Below are 16,034 nucleotides of genomic sequence, written 5' to 3'. Positions count from 1 at the left end.
GCGGCGTTAATTGCTGGGTGGTCAAGGGGTGTTGTGGTTCGTTCGCTAGGATTGGAGGAGTCGGTGTTTATCATTTGATATGGGAAGATGAGACTCATGGTTAATGAATTGCGGAATTTGAATCAAACTCTAGGCAGGTATTTATTCTCTCTTAGCCAGAACGATACTTTTCAAATTACTCAGCTACTCCTACTCCTACCCGTCCTCGTCGTCATTGCTGCCCAGATTGGCTTGATGAAACAAAAAAGCAACACGGACGGTATTAAGACGGGCAAATAAGAAAGTGAAGAGGCGGGTTTAAGTATCAAATAGTGTCCTGCTTCTCAAGGTCTAAATGCCGGTGGGAATGGTATGTCCAAGATATAAGCCGTATCAACCAGAGGATTAGAGATTAAAGATCATTCCTTCATATATCCCCAGCATACTCACACCAGCTCAAAGCTATCACTCGCGCCCGAAAACGCCGTGATCTTCCCCAGCAAACTCTTCGCGTTTCCAAAATACCGCAACCGATACGTCCCCGGCTCCGGCCTGACCTCCCCAACCCCCGTCTCCCAGCTGACAACCACCTCGCTATACCCAAGCAGCCAGTTCGTGCGCTTCCACGAGAACACAAGGTCCCAATCCGCATCATCCCGCACCCTCGTCCACGACCCCCCATCACCACCACCACCACCAAGCCGCTCCACCGCCGCGAACGTGTCCCCGAGCCTCAACTCATTCCTCGGGTTCGCGCCCACGAACGTCGCCTCCACGACGACCCCACCCGCCGCGGGGAACGGCCCCTTCCCCGGCCGCAGCGCCGTGCACCGCCCGAACGCGCTCCCGATCGGCGCCCCGTCCTGCACCACGCCCGCAATAAACGACAGGCTCTTCTGGCGGTTGTCCGGCGGCGACGGGCCCGGGTCGGGGGCGGCGCTCGCGGCGGCGGCGGTGGGCGATAGATACCGCAGGTTCTCGACCGTCAGGTTGACGTAGGCGGGCAGCTGCCAAGGGCCGTACAGCGTGCTAGCGCCCTCGTAGCGCTGGATGGCGTACTCCTCCGGTGTGGCGACGTAGTGGGCGTACGTGTTGGCCGGGCCGGCGAGAACGACGTGCGGCGTCTGCCCGAGGCCGAGCTCCTCCGAAGCGGCAGCAGCGACGGCGGCGCGCCACCGGCGCCCGGCCATGGTCGTCGCCTCGGAGGGGGACACGACGACGAGCAGCTGGCCGGCGCGCAGGGCCTGGATGTCGACGACGTTGGGGGCCCAGGCGTAGGGCGCGTCCATCTCGCCGACGTCGAGGAGCACCGGCTTGGGCGCCTGGCAGGCAACCTGGCGCGGGGAGGGCGCGCGGAGCAGGCCGCCCACGACGGACCAGAGGGGGTTGTTGGGCGCGCCTGGGTCGTTCTGCGTGAAGTCGAAGGCGCCGGGGCCGTCGGTCGTGCCGGCCGCGAAGGAGAAGCCCAGGGCGGCGGGGCACGTCTCTACCGTGGTGCCGTTGTCGAGGGGGAAGCTGAAGTAGCGCATGTCCTTGTAGATGTGGAAGGACTTGACTGTGCTTCCCGCGACTGGGGTGGAGGTCGAGTCGAGGTCATCCTGGGGTCCTAGCTTCAGCGGTTTGTACTGGGATGGAATAGGAGAGCACTTACGTAGAGCTTCTTGGCTCCCGCGTATTGCCGGCGCCCAATCTCGTAGCAGCTCGACACGCCCAGGTCGAGCTTCTGGAACTCGGGCCCCCGGCCATGGCAGGACTGCGACTTGCCGTCGGCGCAGGTGCTGTTCTCGAGGCTGCACATCTGGCCGGACCCGTCGTCGCACCAGGCGCCCAGCACGTTGGGGGTCGTGTCCCCAACGTTCGCCTGGGAGAAGCCCGCCACGAAGCCGTCCGCGGCCCGGCTGTCGCCCTTTACGGATTGCTCAAACAGCCAGGCGGCTACCCCCTTGTTGTCGCCGCTGATGTGGGTGTTGTTCTCAAGCATGGAGGTTCCGTGCACGGGGAACCAGGTCAGGACGCCGATGTTTTTGAGATCGGACTCGCGCTGGAACCGCAGGAGAGTGAGGGTCTTATCAACGCTGTCGCTGTACTGAGCTCTCTCGGAGGCCGGGTTGGCGAGGTATGCGTAGAGACTACGACTCAGGTTGGCATCGGTGATATTTGTGGTGCCTATGTCGAGATATCCCTGAACAAACTGGGAATTAGTCTCTGGTTGAGTTTCAGAACTTGATGTGCTCGTACGGTTGTGAGAGACTCGTGGGCCCTCTTGACTGACAACACGGCACCGTCGACAATGGCCTGGTAGCTCTGTTTGTCGAACCCAAAACTGGTGACCTGGGGCAAGAGGTAGTTGAACCAAGCCCCGGGCCCGCTGTGTGAGTGAGTGCCAGTCACGGCCACGTTGGACTGCCCATACACGGTGTAGGACGAGCCGAGGGCCTGCAGCCCCTCGAGGATGCCGTACCGAACCGCAGTGTCGCCGGACTGCGTATCGAGTACGAGGTACACGAAACGGTCGTCGGGGTTGTCGACATCGCCTATGATGAACGCCCTGGAGTAGAGCCGCTGCCGAAGCCCAGTTCCGACTTGAGGGATGGAAGCATAGCCGGCCAAGTTGAGTTCCACAACAGGCCCGGTGATATCAGCCTTCCCAACCCCAATCAGGTACTTGTCGCCCGCGGGTGTGGCTCGCGCCTTGGAGAGTGGCGAGCTACCGGCGCCTCCTTCGTGAAAGGCTCTTAGCGTGGGCCTTTTCGCGTTCCGGCCAGGGGTAAACTCGGAGATGGCAAGCACGGCAAGAAGGAAGAAGGACACTGCCAAACAAATGCCCGCAATAAGCCGTCTTGGGGCGGGAGCAACGCCATGTCGGTATTGGGGGTTTGGCATTGCGCCGGCCGCCACAAAATCACGGTCGCGTGGGTACGCTGCCGTCTACCCTTTATACGGCGTAAAGCTTCCTTGGTCGTCTCGTCTCTCTGGCGCTTCCCCGCAGAGTCGACAGGAGGGGGTTTGGCCATGAACCATGGCGACCGGGGGTTCTTCCCATCTTTATGGGATCCAAAGCCAGGTCGGCCCCCCCTCCACAAAGGCAAGTCCTGGGTCATGATGCTGGCCATGCTGATCATCCGGCGCCAGACCCATGCCAAGGGACTGCATCATCCTGGTTCTTGTTGGCAGGCACCTGGCCACTCGGCGCTGGAACGGGCGAATTAGTAGAATTCGGGGAATTTGGGGCTCTGAGATGCAGCCAATAAGGATATCGAGGGCCGGTCTGGACGCTGCGGGTGGTTGTTTCTTTTCTGTGCCTGCGAAATGATGTGCACCTGGGGATCTGCATTGGGTGCCGTAATGAAGTGATGTCCGTCATGGGCGGTCCAATGGGCCGCGAACAGGGGGTGAGCAGGGGGGGTTAGCTGGGGGTGGACAACTCGGGTGCGGAGAGAGCGTTCATTGGGCTCCCAACTTGTGAGGAGGTGGGATGGCTGTTTTTGGGGCGTCAGAGTCACGTTGTCATTCGTCCCAGTCGCTGCCCTGATCTAATAGTAATAAACCGGGAAGCTGGCCGTTCAGATCGTCCTGGATAACCTATTTGGTGCTTTATTTCCGGCTGGAACATCGATAATCTCGGCTCTGCTTTCGAGACCAGCCAGCTTCCCGGAGGTACGCAGAATGGAATGTTTACGACCGACAGTGCGGTCACGAGAGGAAAATTACCTTGTTTACAGAATGGAAACTGCAGAGATGGCACCAAAATTGAGGGGAGGGGCAGGGCACGCGTTGAGGGTCATGAGATCAAGGACCCGAGGTACTGTACTTGAAACCATGACAGCTACCTTACTTCTAAGTGGTATGCATTGGTGCATGAAGAAAGCCGCGATGACGGTTCAACGACAACTGTAATTCCAATGGGTCTGAACAAGAGGTTTGAGCGCCGCAAAGGGCAAACCCTTATATCGAAAACAGTATCTGGCATAGCTAAAACCAGGCATAGTCTCGTCGTCTAGAGGCAAGATGCCCGTCATCACCCTCGTCGCCGTCGTCAAAGAGGTCCGCCCCTTTCCGTTTCCTCTGGTACCGACTCTCATGGGGAGCTAGATATGCTCCGTGACCCTCACTGTATATGAACTTCTTGGCCAAGGATCCTGGGGCCACCAGATACCCAATCTTCCGGCACTGGTGGTAATCCCTGATCCACTGTGCGAGTACCTGGTCCGTAATATTCTTCCCAGCGTAACTCCTCAACGCCTCCCAGACCGGTACCCCCGTCGGCATGTCGCAGGACGAGCCTTTGATGATGAGGTCTTGTCCCATTAGCCTGTGCATCTTGCTTCAATGGAATAGGGGCGCTCGAAGAGGGCTTACCGGAAACGCAATAGATGTCGTTGTCGACGCCCACCCAAGGTTCTCGGCCAGACTGGACGTCGGATTTATTGTTTCTGGCCAAAAACTCGGCGAGGCTGAGTCTAAGGTCAACAAAGGCCAGATCAGGCCCGGCATCCTCTGCCTGGGAGCAGTCATTATGGTAGGCCAGCATATCCCGAGTGAGCGGCTTCAGCGGCCTCGCGATTTTGGCCACGATGAGATCCGGTTGCTCCGCTAGCCAAACCAAGTAGCGAGGTTGCTGTTGCCTGAGAACTGCCGTTGAATCTGTCCCGAACCACCGCAGGAGGGCCTGGTAAGCCGCTCCGTTGGTCACTGTCAAGGCTAAAGCGCGGAAATCAGCAGCTGACATGGAGTGGTGTGAGTGAGGGAATTACTCACATTGGATATTATAGACTTTGTCTTCCAGCATAATCTCGAACTCGCCGAGGTTGATCGAAGTTCTCTCGCGCTCCTCCACGATCCGGCCGATCTTCAGGTGCTCATAGGTCTTTAGACATCCCTGCCAATCTTGATGACTGTCCCTAAATTGTTGGGTCACATCTTTCCCAGCGGACCCTTGGAGAAGCTTCCTGCCTCCCGGGTGGAAATCCTCGAAGTCTTTAGAGGATATATTAGCGGAGACACATCCTAGAGGCGAATGGGAGGCGATCGTGGGTACTCACCTGTGACATCGTAAACACCATCTAGGATGATGATATACATGCGGTGATCTTTGTTGTTGTGCCAGCCCACCTCATTGGCAGTGAATGGTCGTACCCGGGCTGACCTGCGCAGGCTCGATCGAATAGTTCCGCAACAGTAGAGTTCCATCTCACGAAGCATCTCGGGAGCTCTGTCTCCCAGATTCTCCAAAAACCACTCCCTGTATGCGTTGGGCGAGCTGACCTTGGATGGGTTCTGCAGGAAATATAGATATGCTCTTTCCAAGCCCCTCCGGCAAGGGAACCCTGGACGCGGTCAGTAACAGGATCTTGTTCAAGAGTTAGATATTGAGGCGAGGGAAAGTACTTGTCACATCGAAGATCCTTCTCCCAATCACAACCCAGAGGGGCCTGCTGTTCAAGCCGTCCATCTCCCTGGCCTCTTCTTCCGTTATCGATTGCTTCATGAGCTTTCCAAGGAACCTGGCCGTCTCCTTGACGCGCCACTCGAGGTCGGGGTGGATCACTTTCCAGCCATACTGGGTCTTCTCGCACAATATGGCTTCACGATAGCGGGGATCTTCTTCCACCATGGCATCCCATATGCCTTTGAAGTGATTAGCGTAAACCAGGGATATAATTCAGGGGCAACCAAACCTGTGGCTTCATAAATGTCGAATCCAAACTGGCCATCATCACAGAGCAACCAGAGGTCGTCCTGGGCTCGATGATCGTTAACCTCTCCGACCGTGTAGTATCTCTCGGGCCGAGCGCTGTCAAGGACCTGAAATTTTGCGATATTTGCCGCCGGCATGACGCCGGGCTCCCCGGGGTCACTGTCGTATTCGTCGACAGCCTCCCCCTTGGCCGAGATGCTGTCCACCGAGCTGAGGTCGTACTTATCCATCTCCAGCTTCGGGTCGCCCGTCCATTCCACGTACTCCTTCTCGGGCCCATTGACCCCCGCAGGCACTGGCAGGTGCATTTCCTTGCCTTCGTAGAGCGGCATCGCAAAGTCGAACTCGAGCCAGTCTCCCTCGCCGAGGTTGCGCGTGCGCATCTGCCGCCCGATGCTCGCCCACGAGTGCCACACCCCCAGCGTCAGCTCTATATTGAGGGGGTACAGGCGCTCCGCCTCCTCGAGGAACTTCTTGCCGAGCGTGTGGATGTGCTTGCGGGTGCCCCGCCCGCCCGCGAAGTGCCTGGTCTCCAGCACGTACGACCTCGCGCCCTCCACGTTACAAGCAGGATTATCGAACTCCCAGGGCACCCCCGCGGTCGCCGCCGCGCCGCTCCTCCTCCACGCGCCCGGCCTCGGCGCCGTGGCCAGGTTCGCGTGGGCCTCCGTCTGCCGCATCGGCAGGGTCAGGGACATGATCATCGAGACCCCCTGCCAGAACCAGTTGCGGTTGAAGGAGCCCTGCGCCAGGGACGCGTCGCGGACCTCCCGGTACGCCCTGTGGCCGCCGACCTCGTCGCGGGCGTGGTACGCGTACCAGAAGCGCTCGAGCGCGGCGCGGAAGTGCACATCCGACCACGGCGACACTGCCCAGTAGAGGTGCTCGACCCGGTACCACGGCCGCAGGCGCCGCCAGTGCGCCCTCCGCACCAAGAAGTCCTTGGCCGCGTCGCGCAGGCCCGGCCGCATCTCCCGCACGCCGAAGTTGACCCGGAGCCGGTGCGCCGAGTGGTCCCGTATGTCGCTGCGCCTCGACCGGAACATCCGGGGGAACTGCAGCGCCTGCGCGCCGTACATCGGGACCCACAGGTCCCAGTACTCCTGCGCGAGAAGGCAGGATATCCAGTAGGTCGGGACCGGGAACACGTACCTCCGGCCTAGTTCTGCGCCCGCTTCTCGTCCCTTGCTCATGTCCCCCATTGCCGGGTTCGGCCAGTCCTGTATGGAAGCGAACATGAAGTTGCCCCTGCCGGACTTTTTGTCGACGTAGGATGGGTGCAGCGTCACCTGGCCGCCGAAGATGCTGTTCTCCCAGCTGCAGCCTAGTTCCCGTACCCATTCTGTCTCCATAAACTGTACGATTTTTTGACACGATCAACATGAGGTTTGGAAAGTTGGCAGCCTATCTGTACTAACCCATTCTGACTTTGGAAATTCGCCAAGTAAGTTGATTATCCTTTCTTTTTCTTGACAGTAGAAGATAGCGTGCTAAATTTGTCGTTAGCAAAGTGCTGCCATGATGCAGAGGTAGTGCAGATTCTCGACTTACCATAAGCTGATGGACAACCTAGGGCGAAAGTGTCAGATTCGATGTCTCATTGTCTCTCAAATCGAGGGGGAGAAAAGGCCACTCACCGTCACAGCAAACCCAAACCTTGCAAGCGTCTTCTCGGCGAGCGTGGACTCCTTAGACAACAGCACCCTCAAGAACCGGACGTGGATACCCGAGTAGACAAACCACTTGGAGTCCTCATCGTGGACCCGCCGCGTCTCTCCGACCGGGTGGTGGTTCGACAGGTCCGTCCGCGAGTTCTCCTCGTCGATGAACGAGAAGACCAGCCGCGGCGCAAACCTGTCGAGCTCCTGCAGGATCTCCGCGGCCGAGGCTTGGGCTTCCTGCGCCCTCCCGTTGATGGTCCATTCGCCCGATGGCACCTGCATAGTAAACCCAAAGAGAAGCGTATCAAGGCTATTTTGTGGTTTGGCCGCTGTTAGCTCGAACCCCTTTTTTCCTTCATGGGAAACAGACAAGGCGGCACGAAAAAAAAGGGGGGAATCAAAAAGAGAACCGAGAATACCTACAATCCCGTCTCAGCAGTAGCCTTAACCAACCGATCCGCCAGCTCCAAACACACCCTCATAACCTCCCACACAGCCGGACAATCCACGCTCCACACCACCCCGTCCCCAGCAACCCCATCCACCGGCTCCGGCACCCCCTCCGCGATCCCAGCCGCCAAATCAAACCACCTCTCCCTCCGAAACACCTTACACCACCGCCCCTCATCCACCCTCAACAGATCCCCATCCAGCACCACCGCCGCCGCATCCACCACCCCACCACCCTCCACCCTCGCAGCCGCGATCCTCATGACCGCAGGCGCATCCACGACGGGCGGGCCCGCATCCCGATCATGACCGCCGGGCACCCACCTAGCCAGGGGCGTGGCCAGCGCGCCGGCCTGCCACGCCTTGAGCCCCCCGAGGTACCTCTGCTGCGTGCGCTCGGCGGCGAACAGGTCGTCCAGCAGGTCCGGGCGCGGCGGCGGCGGGATCGGCGGCATGCTGGCGGGCGGGTTGGTCGCGTACCACGTCGGGTCGAGGTAGGGGACGTGCGGCGCCATGGAGGAGTGGCCCTGCCTCGTGAGGGACGGCCATGCGCCTGGGGGGAGGCCGAACTTTGCTGCCCAGGGGGAGGGCGGCGGCCCGGCTGTGTTGGGGGGGTTGGGGTTGGGGTTGGGCGGGTCCATGGTTTGGGTATCTGGGGGGCGTTTTGCTTTTGTTGTGTAGGTAGATGGATGTTTTCTGGCGTTTGGCGGAGAGTTGCTTGGTTGCTTCTTATGTGGCTTGCGTATGTCCTGGTTCTGTATTTGCTCTTGCTTGGTTCTGGCGGTATCACTGGCTGGGACGAGAACTAGGAAGAGAAAAATAGAAGAAGGCAGGAGGGATGAGAGATGAGAGACGCGGAAGGTAATAGAGGGAGAGGTATGGGGAAATATCTTGCTGGAGAGTCGACAAAGAAAGGGGAAGGGGAACGAGACGACAAAGAGCGTCGAGAGTTGGCCCTTCGAGAACAATGACGGCCCTCCCGGAATGAGAGGATTCCCTCGTCAATACTTCATACTTCTGCAAACGGTTCAAAGGAGCTCAATCAAACGACAAACGACAAGCGGAGATACAACTGATGGATTTGTGAACTTCAGCGTCCAGCCCGCCAACCTCAGTAATACAGGCAGCCCCTTGGGTCTATGGATAATAGCGCAGACCCAACTATCTACAACAAGCGTTACATATCTGTACAAGCGTTATGAATAATAGACAACTCCCAAGGTCTGGAATAACAAGCCGTTCCGGGTGCTATGCTGAAGCCTCGCCTCCCATGCCTTCCCCCCTCTGTTACAGTAACTGGAGCATGATAAAACGCCGAGCAACGCCGTATGTTATGGATCCCTTTTCTTCCCTCCCGTCCCTCACCACTTTTCCCAGCCTGATCTAACTCTGCAACTTTTTCCTCCGAACCAGGAGCTAGTGCGTCGACTCTGGCCTGGCGGATGGGTATCTGATGAAGAAGAAAAACAAGACTTCGTGCCGAGACCACGCCCACCGCTACACACACACTTCCCCAGTTATCTGTACGGGCGATCGACCCAATCCTTGCCCTATTTCATGCTGTTAGCCCGACTCTTTGTAAAACACGATCCTTAAATTCCAGGATGGCCGCTGGTAGGTTCTACAACATTATCGGAGAGGTTGATGAGCAGCTGGGCCAGGCAACGTTTCGTGGCGGCATCGTCGCGGAGCACCGAGGAGAAGGTGGCATCGCGGAGTGGCTCTGGAAGGCATTGTCGAAGCGCCTCGCGGGCTCGCGCATTATCACTGAGTCTAGGCAGAGTTAGCATCCTCCGTTACGGTACTTAGGAGGAGCCCATGGCAGCGACAACATACCTGAGGAAGCAGCGCACGACGTGCTTAAGCAACCGTGCAGTCTGCTGCTCGACCAGTTGGGCGACCATGTTGCTCAGAACGGTGCCAACAGCATAGAACCGCTCGTATGTAGCACAGATGTAGTTAAGGCCATTGTCATCCAGGAGGATCTTCTGGACGATGAAAATAGCGACCGTCTTGCTCAGCTCCGAACCGGTTTCCATGATGCGAAGACAGAGCGGGATGATCTCGGTAGTGAGGAGGAAATTGATGACCTCGGTCGAGTCGTTCTTAACAAGGGCCCCGATGACTCCCAGGGATGTCAGGCGGAGGTACTCGAATGGTCGGGACTTGGACGTCGTGTTCAGGAAAGGATAAAGGAAGAGAGGGATATGCGCTGGAGCAGCGGGCGGTGAGCAGACATTTCATCTGGGCGGAGGTGAGGGAGGGGATGGTCATCAACCATACCATTGAGGAACAAGGTGCGCGTCTCATTGTGTGATGCGACGCACTGAAGCAGGGCCAGCGCGTTGCAGACTCGGTTGGATGCCGCGGCGGTGAGCTGCGACGGGTTGAGGAGGGTATAGACCGAGATGATCTCCTGGAGCAGCGAGGTCATGACGCCTTCAACGCCCAACGTTAGCATGCCTGGGGAGGGAGGGGGTGATATGCCGTCGCACATACCGAAGGAGTGCCACAAGATCAAGGCCAGCTCCGGGACCTGCTCCCGCTTTTTGCTGAGCTCCAAAAGAGCGGCCTCTCTGGTGGTCTCGTTCAACAGGTCGGCGATGTAGGCCAGGGTGCGCCGGTTGTCCTCCGACACGGGGTTCTCGAGGTTACCATCCTGGGCGTGGGCGGCGTTGAGGGCATTCACGGTATTATGCGCGCCAGCAATGCGGCTATAGTGCTGCTGCTGGGCAGCGGAGGCGGCCGCGGCAGCAGCCTGCTGTTGAGCGTGGTGCTGCTGGTGGCTGGTCTGCTGGTGCATCCATGCCGACTCGGCCTGGGGATTGTACTGGTGATGGCCGTAGACGTGCGGATTGGGCATCATCGTGACTCAAGCTCCGATGCGGTGCGATGTGCGATGTGCGGTGGATTCGGTGGATGTCGGTGAGATGGACGAGGGGTCCAGACGGGGAAATGGTCAATCTGGCAAATCGACGGGCCTCAATCTTTCGCAGGGATGAGGTGCACCGCTCCCGGCTTTGGTTTCATGAGCAAAGTGCACCTGTGATGATTGGCGATGGAGAGGAAGGCTCGTTGGTAGTCGCGGGTGGCTGAAAGAAGGCGGAAAGATTGTACAATTGTCGAGAGCTACCACGCCCTGCCTTGCCTTGCCCTTTCTCGCCTGGTAGGTTCGAGGGCAGGGCACGGATCTCACACGGATCTCACCACACCTATCGCCGAAAGATGTCCGTGCGAGGGGGGTACGCGGGTACTTTGCAACCAAGTGGGGTCTGTCTGGCATCCCTTTTGAGACGCAAGGTTCTCCTTCCTTGATATTCGCCCTGCTACGGATGTAGGTACCTAATTATTTATATTGAACCTCAACGCCAATGTTACCCCCCTGTCTATTGCAGCCCGCCCTACAAGAATGTCCAGTAAATCGCGGCGGTGATAGCCAACAAAGCCGCTGCAACCAACACCGGCTCTGGGTCCCTCCCAGCCGCGGCAGTCACCGTGAGGCCACCGGTCTTGTTTGCCAGGCGTCGATCTGAACTTTCACTTGACGGCAGCTTGATGTCTGTGGGGTTTGTTGTCAATGTCGTCGAGACAACCCCCATCTCCACAGATTTCCCCCCTGCCGATCCGGAACCTACGACAGGTCCGCCGGTAATCTGTGGGCTTGTCACTGGTCGCTGTGATGCTATGGCCGTCTCCTGACCAGTAGAGTTGATGCTTGTAAGTCGACCGGCAGCCGCTCCATTTGTAGAATCTCCAGTCGGCTGGGAGATGGTTACAGCATTATTAGTTGTGACTCTGGCGCTGGGAGGAAGTGTCACAAGTGGCGGACTGGACAATGACAACCCCGGCCCTGCACCGAGTGTCGACGATATACTCGCTGAGGATATCGATGAGCTTGGTATAGCCACCGTAGATGTGGTGGTCGAATCCCCTAAACCGTCCCCGACAACGAGAAAATAGACCGCCGCCGCTAGATTGCTGAGGCTCGCATCCCTTAAGAAGGAGTTGAGGTCGAATCCTCGTCGCAAAAATGGCCCATGGAACAGGCTGATGACTCGAAATCACTCGATATTTGACTCATGAGCCTCGATTAGCCACAGACGAGGGCCGACTCTGTTGGCGGCGGTGGGACGTAGACAGTAGAAATAGATGGGCTGTGCCGCTTGACAGCAGTCTCTCGTTTCTGCCCGTTTTAATTATGTTTGGACGCTCAGCAGATGCTCACACCCTCGCTTCGCAGCTTGGGAAGGCAGAGGACTCGGAAAATGACAAGCGCCTTCATAAAGACGAAGTCGATTAAAAGCCATCAAAGCAAGCCAACCAGCTGTATTACGCGGTTGCGCCATGTGAAGCTGAAGCTGTCATTCGCCGTATCTTCATTCGCCCCTACATCCTCCCCTTCGGCTTTGTTCTCAGATACCCATTCTGACTTCCACATCCCGTTGGGGCCGTCACCTTTAGCCAGACCTGATAGTTGGCTAACACCCTCCATCATTGCCGTGAGCGAACTTTGATCCAACAGGTCCACCCCTACCATGTCAGCCGCTTCCGGCGCTGATTCTAGGCAATGCAGCTGGGTCGCTGGGAAGACGAATTCCGCTAGAACAGGCCACTCTGGCCCCGTCTGGCTGATACCACTTGGTTTCTCAGAAGATGGAGAATTAGAAACGGCGTGAAGTTAGTCAGAAAGCAACCCAGCCCAAATTGACTTGGCGAAGCTCGGCACACCTACATCACTCTCCTCGGCATTGAAATAGCCCCAAAAGTATCAAACAGTAAAAGTAGACGCAACTGCTAGAGCCCGACGGAAGCACACGCAAAGAAACAAGCACTGAAGTCTGCGAGTTGCACCTGACCGGAACGAAAGGGCTATGCCTCGCCGGCCATGCACACCACCGAACAAGGGGAGTACTACTCCATACACAATCCCGTCATCAAAACCTTTGGATGGTTTTGAAGCTCAACGACATCGTTGGGCCGGGCCGAATCTCTGCTGTGCTAGCTTCCTTATGACTTTGCTCTCACCCCTGAAGCGAGTATGGGCGGAGGATCAGACCGTATACTTGACCATTAACTGCAGGCGACAGGGTTCGGGGAGGAAATGATTCCCATCCAGATGGCCCTCGTTGCCGGTATCAGATTCATACGGTTGTCCTGGCTCTGCGACATACGTCTAGATGAGGAGGTAAGCGCAAGGAGCAACAGACAGGCATATATTCGCTTTAACAGCGAACGTGGACTGAGATGACTATGCTCACGAGCCCCATCGCAGTCTCCACGGTGAAGCGGCCGGGGGACGGGGGCGGGGGATCGGGAGGCGGGGGTCAAGGGCTGGTTACTAGCGGCATGCTCAACGGCAGCCTGGGACCCCGGCGGCCTCGGCTTCGATTTGGCTCCAGGTTAACGGCCCCTGCTGAGACTTTAATCACGGCTGGGTGTAGCTGTGGATAGCTGAAAAGGTGGGAAGTTGGCATGGGTCAGGATATAGGTGTCTCAGGGTATCCGTATTGCATACCGAGTTGCCGAAACAGAATGCAGGGGTTAAGCTGATCAATGGATGGCGACAATGTCAAGGAATTCCACTCGAACATGCATAACAGAGTCTAGCTTACTGGTTAATAAGCACCACCTCTGGCCTTCTGGCAACAGCATGTGAACATGGTTGCAGGTGAGTGGGAGTTAAAGCAAGGATGCCCTCGTAGTCTCGCCCTGACTACTCTCGGAAAATATACCTTTATTCAAGACAATGAGGGGCCCCTAGCCGCCACCACCCGAGTCAACAGAGTTTGGCATGTGAAGAGATGTGGAGAAATGTACTAAAACTGCGCTAAACCCACAATGGTAATGCCTCGGCACGTCTGACATCACCTGCACATCTTCAAGCCCACTTGCTCTGCGGCGACTTCCATCTTATTAGTGATTGAACTTCCAGCAACACGGGTGTATTAAAAAGATTCCCGAGGTCGAATTCTAAGCTCAAGCGCTCTCGCAGATTATTAATTACCAGTAGACCCAGACTTCCCTCCTCCATCTCTCAAATCTAAGTTTGTTGGTTCTTCTCACGCCTTGAATCTACTCGTTTTCTCTACATCATTCAATATGGGTGGTAGGTAGTTTCGAACCCGCGTGGCTCCCCTTGGGATGAAGACTGACAAGTTCAATCCAGCCCTGGATAGACTTACTCAAATTGGTAGCCAGCTCGGCGGCTCATTGCCAGCCACTGGTGGCAAGGCGAAGATCCTAGAGAAGCACCCCGACGATGTAAGTTGAACGCCCACTCGCTGCTGGCAACTCCCAGTCCACCGCTCTGGCTCTCCGGGTAGCCCGTGCTGACATGCCGCTTTCTTCAGATTGTCGTGACAGCATGCCTCCGCACAGCACTGACGAGGGGCGGCAAGGGCGGGTTCAAAGACACCCACGCCTCCGACCTCATGGCCGGCGCTCTGAAGGCGGTCATCGACCGCTCCAAGATCGACCCCAGCCTAGTTGAGGACATCTGCGTGGGCACCGTCCTCGCCCCCGGCGGCGGCGCGACGGAGATGCGGGCGGCCAGCTTGGTTGCCGGGTTCCCGGAGTCGACCGCTGTGCGGACCCTCAACAGGCAGTGTTCGTCGGGCCTGCAGGCCTGTGTCGACGTGGCGAACCAGATCAAGGCGGGGATGATCGAGGTCGGCATCGGCGCCGGCGTTGAGAGCATGTCGCAGCAATACGGGTATGTACATGTTCCTTCCACCAACCAAGGATCGGACAGATGAATCCGACACCGAGTGTGTTACCTGGTCAGATTGTAAACTGACACCTCTTTGCGTCCAGTCCCGCCGCCGTATCCGAGTTCTCCGAGCTCCTCGAGTCGCACCCCGAGGCCGCCAACTGCAAGGTGCCCATGGGCGTGCTGTCCGAGCAGATGGCCAAGGACCGCAACATCAGCAGACAATCACAAGACGCCTTCGCGGCGGCGTCGTACCAGAAGGCGGGGAAGGCCCAGGCGGAGGGGCTCTTCAATGAGGAGATCGCGCCGCTGAAGGTCAAGTTCGAGGACCCTAAGTCGGGCGAGACGCGCGAGATCGTCGTCGACAAGGACGACGGCGTGCGGCCCGGTGTGACGGCCGAGTCACTCGGCAAGATCAAGGCCAGCTTCGCCAAGGACGGCAGCATCCACGCCGGCAACGCCAGCCAGATCAGCGACGGTGCCGCCGCCGTGCTGCTGATGAAGCGGTCCACGGCCGAGCGCCTCGGCCAGCAGATCCTGGGCAAGTTCGTCGCCGCCAGCATCGCCGGCGTGCCGCCGCTGCTCATGGGTATCGGCCCCTGGAAGGCCATCCCCAAGGTCTTCGAGCTGACGGGCATCACCAAGGACGACGTCGACATCTTCGAGATCAACGAAGCCTTTGCCAGCCAGTGCCTGTGGTGCGCCAACGAGCTGGGCATCCCCGCCGAGAAGATCAACCCCAAGGGCGGCGCCATCGCCTTCGGCCACCCCCTCGGCTGCACCGGCGCGAGGCAGGTCTCGACGCTGCTGTATGAGTTGAGGAGGAGGGGTCAGAAGGTCGGCGTCACGTCCATGTGCATTGGCACCGGCATGGGTATGGCGGCTGTCTGGGTGGCTGAGTAAATACAAATTGTACCATATTTTTGTTTGTACGAATAGGATAGGTAGTCCAAGCGGTTCTGGCCCTTCATTTCGCCCAATATCTGTCAGTTATAAGGACGATGCACATGATAATTGCTGCCCCCTCAAACCGCGTCTGGCCTTGCCACCCGGTGCAAGTTGGTTTTCCAAATTCATCTGAAGGTTGTAGCCAGACATTGAAATTCCATCTCAAGGACCGCCATCTTATTGAAATACTCTCTTGGCATTTGAACAAGTCGTCAACACCGCCCTTGCCTCAATTACCATCTTGTCGAGGGAAGGAGGACTACTTGGATAAACACTCCTGGAAGGCGCGACTGCCAAATGAAAAAGCAGTGCATTTTAGACTTGGCCAGGTCACACCGACCAGCCTGATTTCCATTTCAAGTCATTAGGTAGGTAGAGGAAAGAATACGGAAATAGTAGGTGGAATCCATTTTGATAGGGGTGGCTATTTATGTTGTTCACTGGGCTCCCTCCCTCCGTATTGCCATGGGGACGCAGGAGCAACCACTTGACAAGGCCAGTCCAAATGATGGATGGCATCGCCATGGGACCCAACAACACCTTGGATTTCTGCTTGTCAATCTGGAGCTCAGACGAACGGAACTTGAAG

The 16,034-nt window shown here is 57.6% G+C and overlaps 4 protein-coding genes across 4 annotated transcripts; 1 reads left to right on the top strand and 3 right to left on the bottom strand.

Moving 5' to 3' along the window:
* Positions 1-5: 5 nt before the first annotated feature.
* Positions 6-2,979, bottom strand: QBC33DRAFT_585947 (Neutral/alkaline nonlysosomal ceramidase). The gene is made up of 3 exons (XM_060431459.1): positions 2,218-2,979; positions 1,631-2,161; positions 6-1,577 (listed from the first exon to the last, which is right to left on the bottom strand). The coding sequence occupies exons 1-3, from the start codon at positions 2,860-2,862 to the stop codon at positions 426-428; spliced, it is 2,328 nt and encodes a 775-aa protein (XP_060284045.1). The 5' UTR covers positions 2,863-2,979; the 3' UTR covers positions 6-425.
* Positions 2,980-3,913: 934 nt separating this feature from the next.
* QBC33DRAFT_585941 (uncharacterized protein) lies at positions 3,914-8,429 on the bottom strand (the record flags this gene model as incomplete). The annotated part of the gene is made up of 10 exons (XM_060431458.1): positions 3,914-4,277; positions 4,339-4,680; positions 4,738-4,956; positions 5,022-5,306; positions 5,368-5,607; positions 5,658-7,032; positions 7,096-7,167; positions 7,229-7,246; positions 7,315-7,648; positions 7,762-8,429. 10 exons carry the CDS (start codon positions 8,427-8,429, stop codon positions 3,952-3,954), a joined length of 3,879 nt encoding a protein of 1,292 aa, XP_060284044.1. The 3' UTR covers positions 3,914-3,951.
* A 420-nt stretch (positions 8,430-8,849) lies between these two features.
* QBC33DRAFT_537510 (putative cell differentiation protein rcd1) lies at positions 8,850-10,943 on the bottom strand. The gene is made up of 5 exons (XM_060427802.1): positions 10,288-10,943; positions 10,072-10,227; positions 9,625-10,000; positions 9,417-9,561; positions 8,850-9,338 (listed from the first exon to the last, which is right to left on the bottom strand). Exons 1-5 carry the CDS (start codon positions 10,652-10,654, stop codon positions 9,306-9,308), a joined length of 1,077 nt encoding a protein of 358 aa, XP_060284043.1. The 5' UTR covers positions 10,655-10,943; the 3' UTR covers positions 8,850-9,305.
* A 2,317-nt stretch (positions 10,944-13,260) lies between these two features.
* On the top strand, positions 13,261-15,400 carry QBC33DRAFT_578040 (3-ketoacyl-CoA thiolase; the record flags this gene model as incomplete). The annotated part of the gene is made up of 4 exons (XM_060431028.1): positions 13,261-13,286; positions 13,983-14,049; positions 14,139-14,500; positions 14,602-15,400. The coding sequence occupies 4 exons, from the start codon at positions 13,261-13,263 to the stop codon at positions 15,398-15,400; spliced, it is 1,254 nt and encodes a 417-aa protein (XP_060284042.1).
* Between the last annotated feature and the right edge of the window lie 634 nt (positions 15,401-16,034).

The sequence above is a fragment of the Phialemonium atrogriseum genome (genome assembly GCF_030411735.1).
Source record: "Phialemonium atrogriseum strain 8032-3 unplaced genomic scaffold QBC33scaffold_11, whole genome shotgun sequence".
Lineage (NCBI taxonomy): Eukaryota > Fungi > Ascomycota > Sordariomycetes > Cephalothecales > Cephalothecaceae > Phialemonium > Phialemonium atrogriseum.
This window is presented reverse-complemented; position numbering and strand designations above follow the sequence as displayed.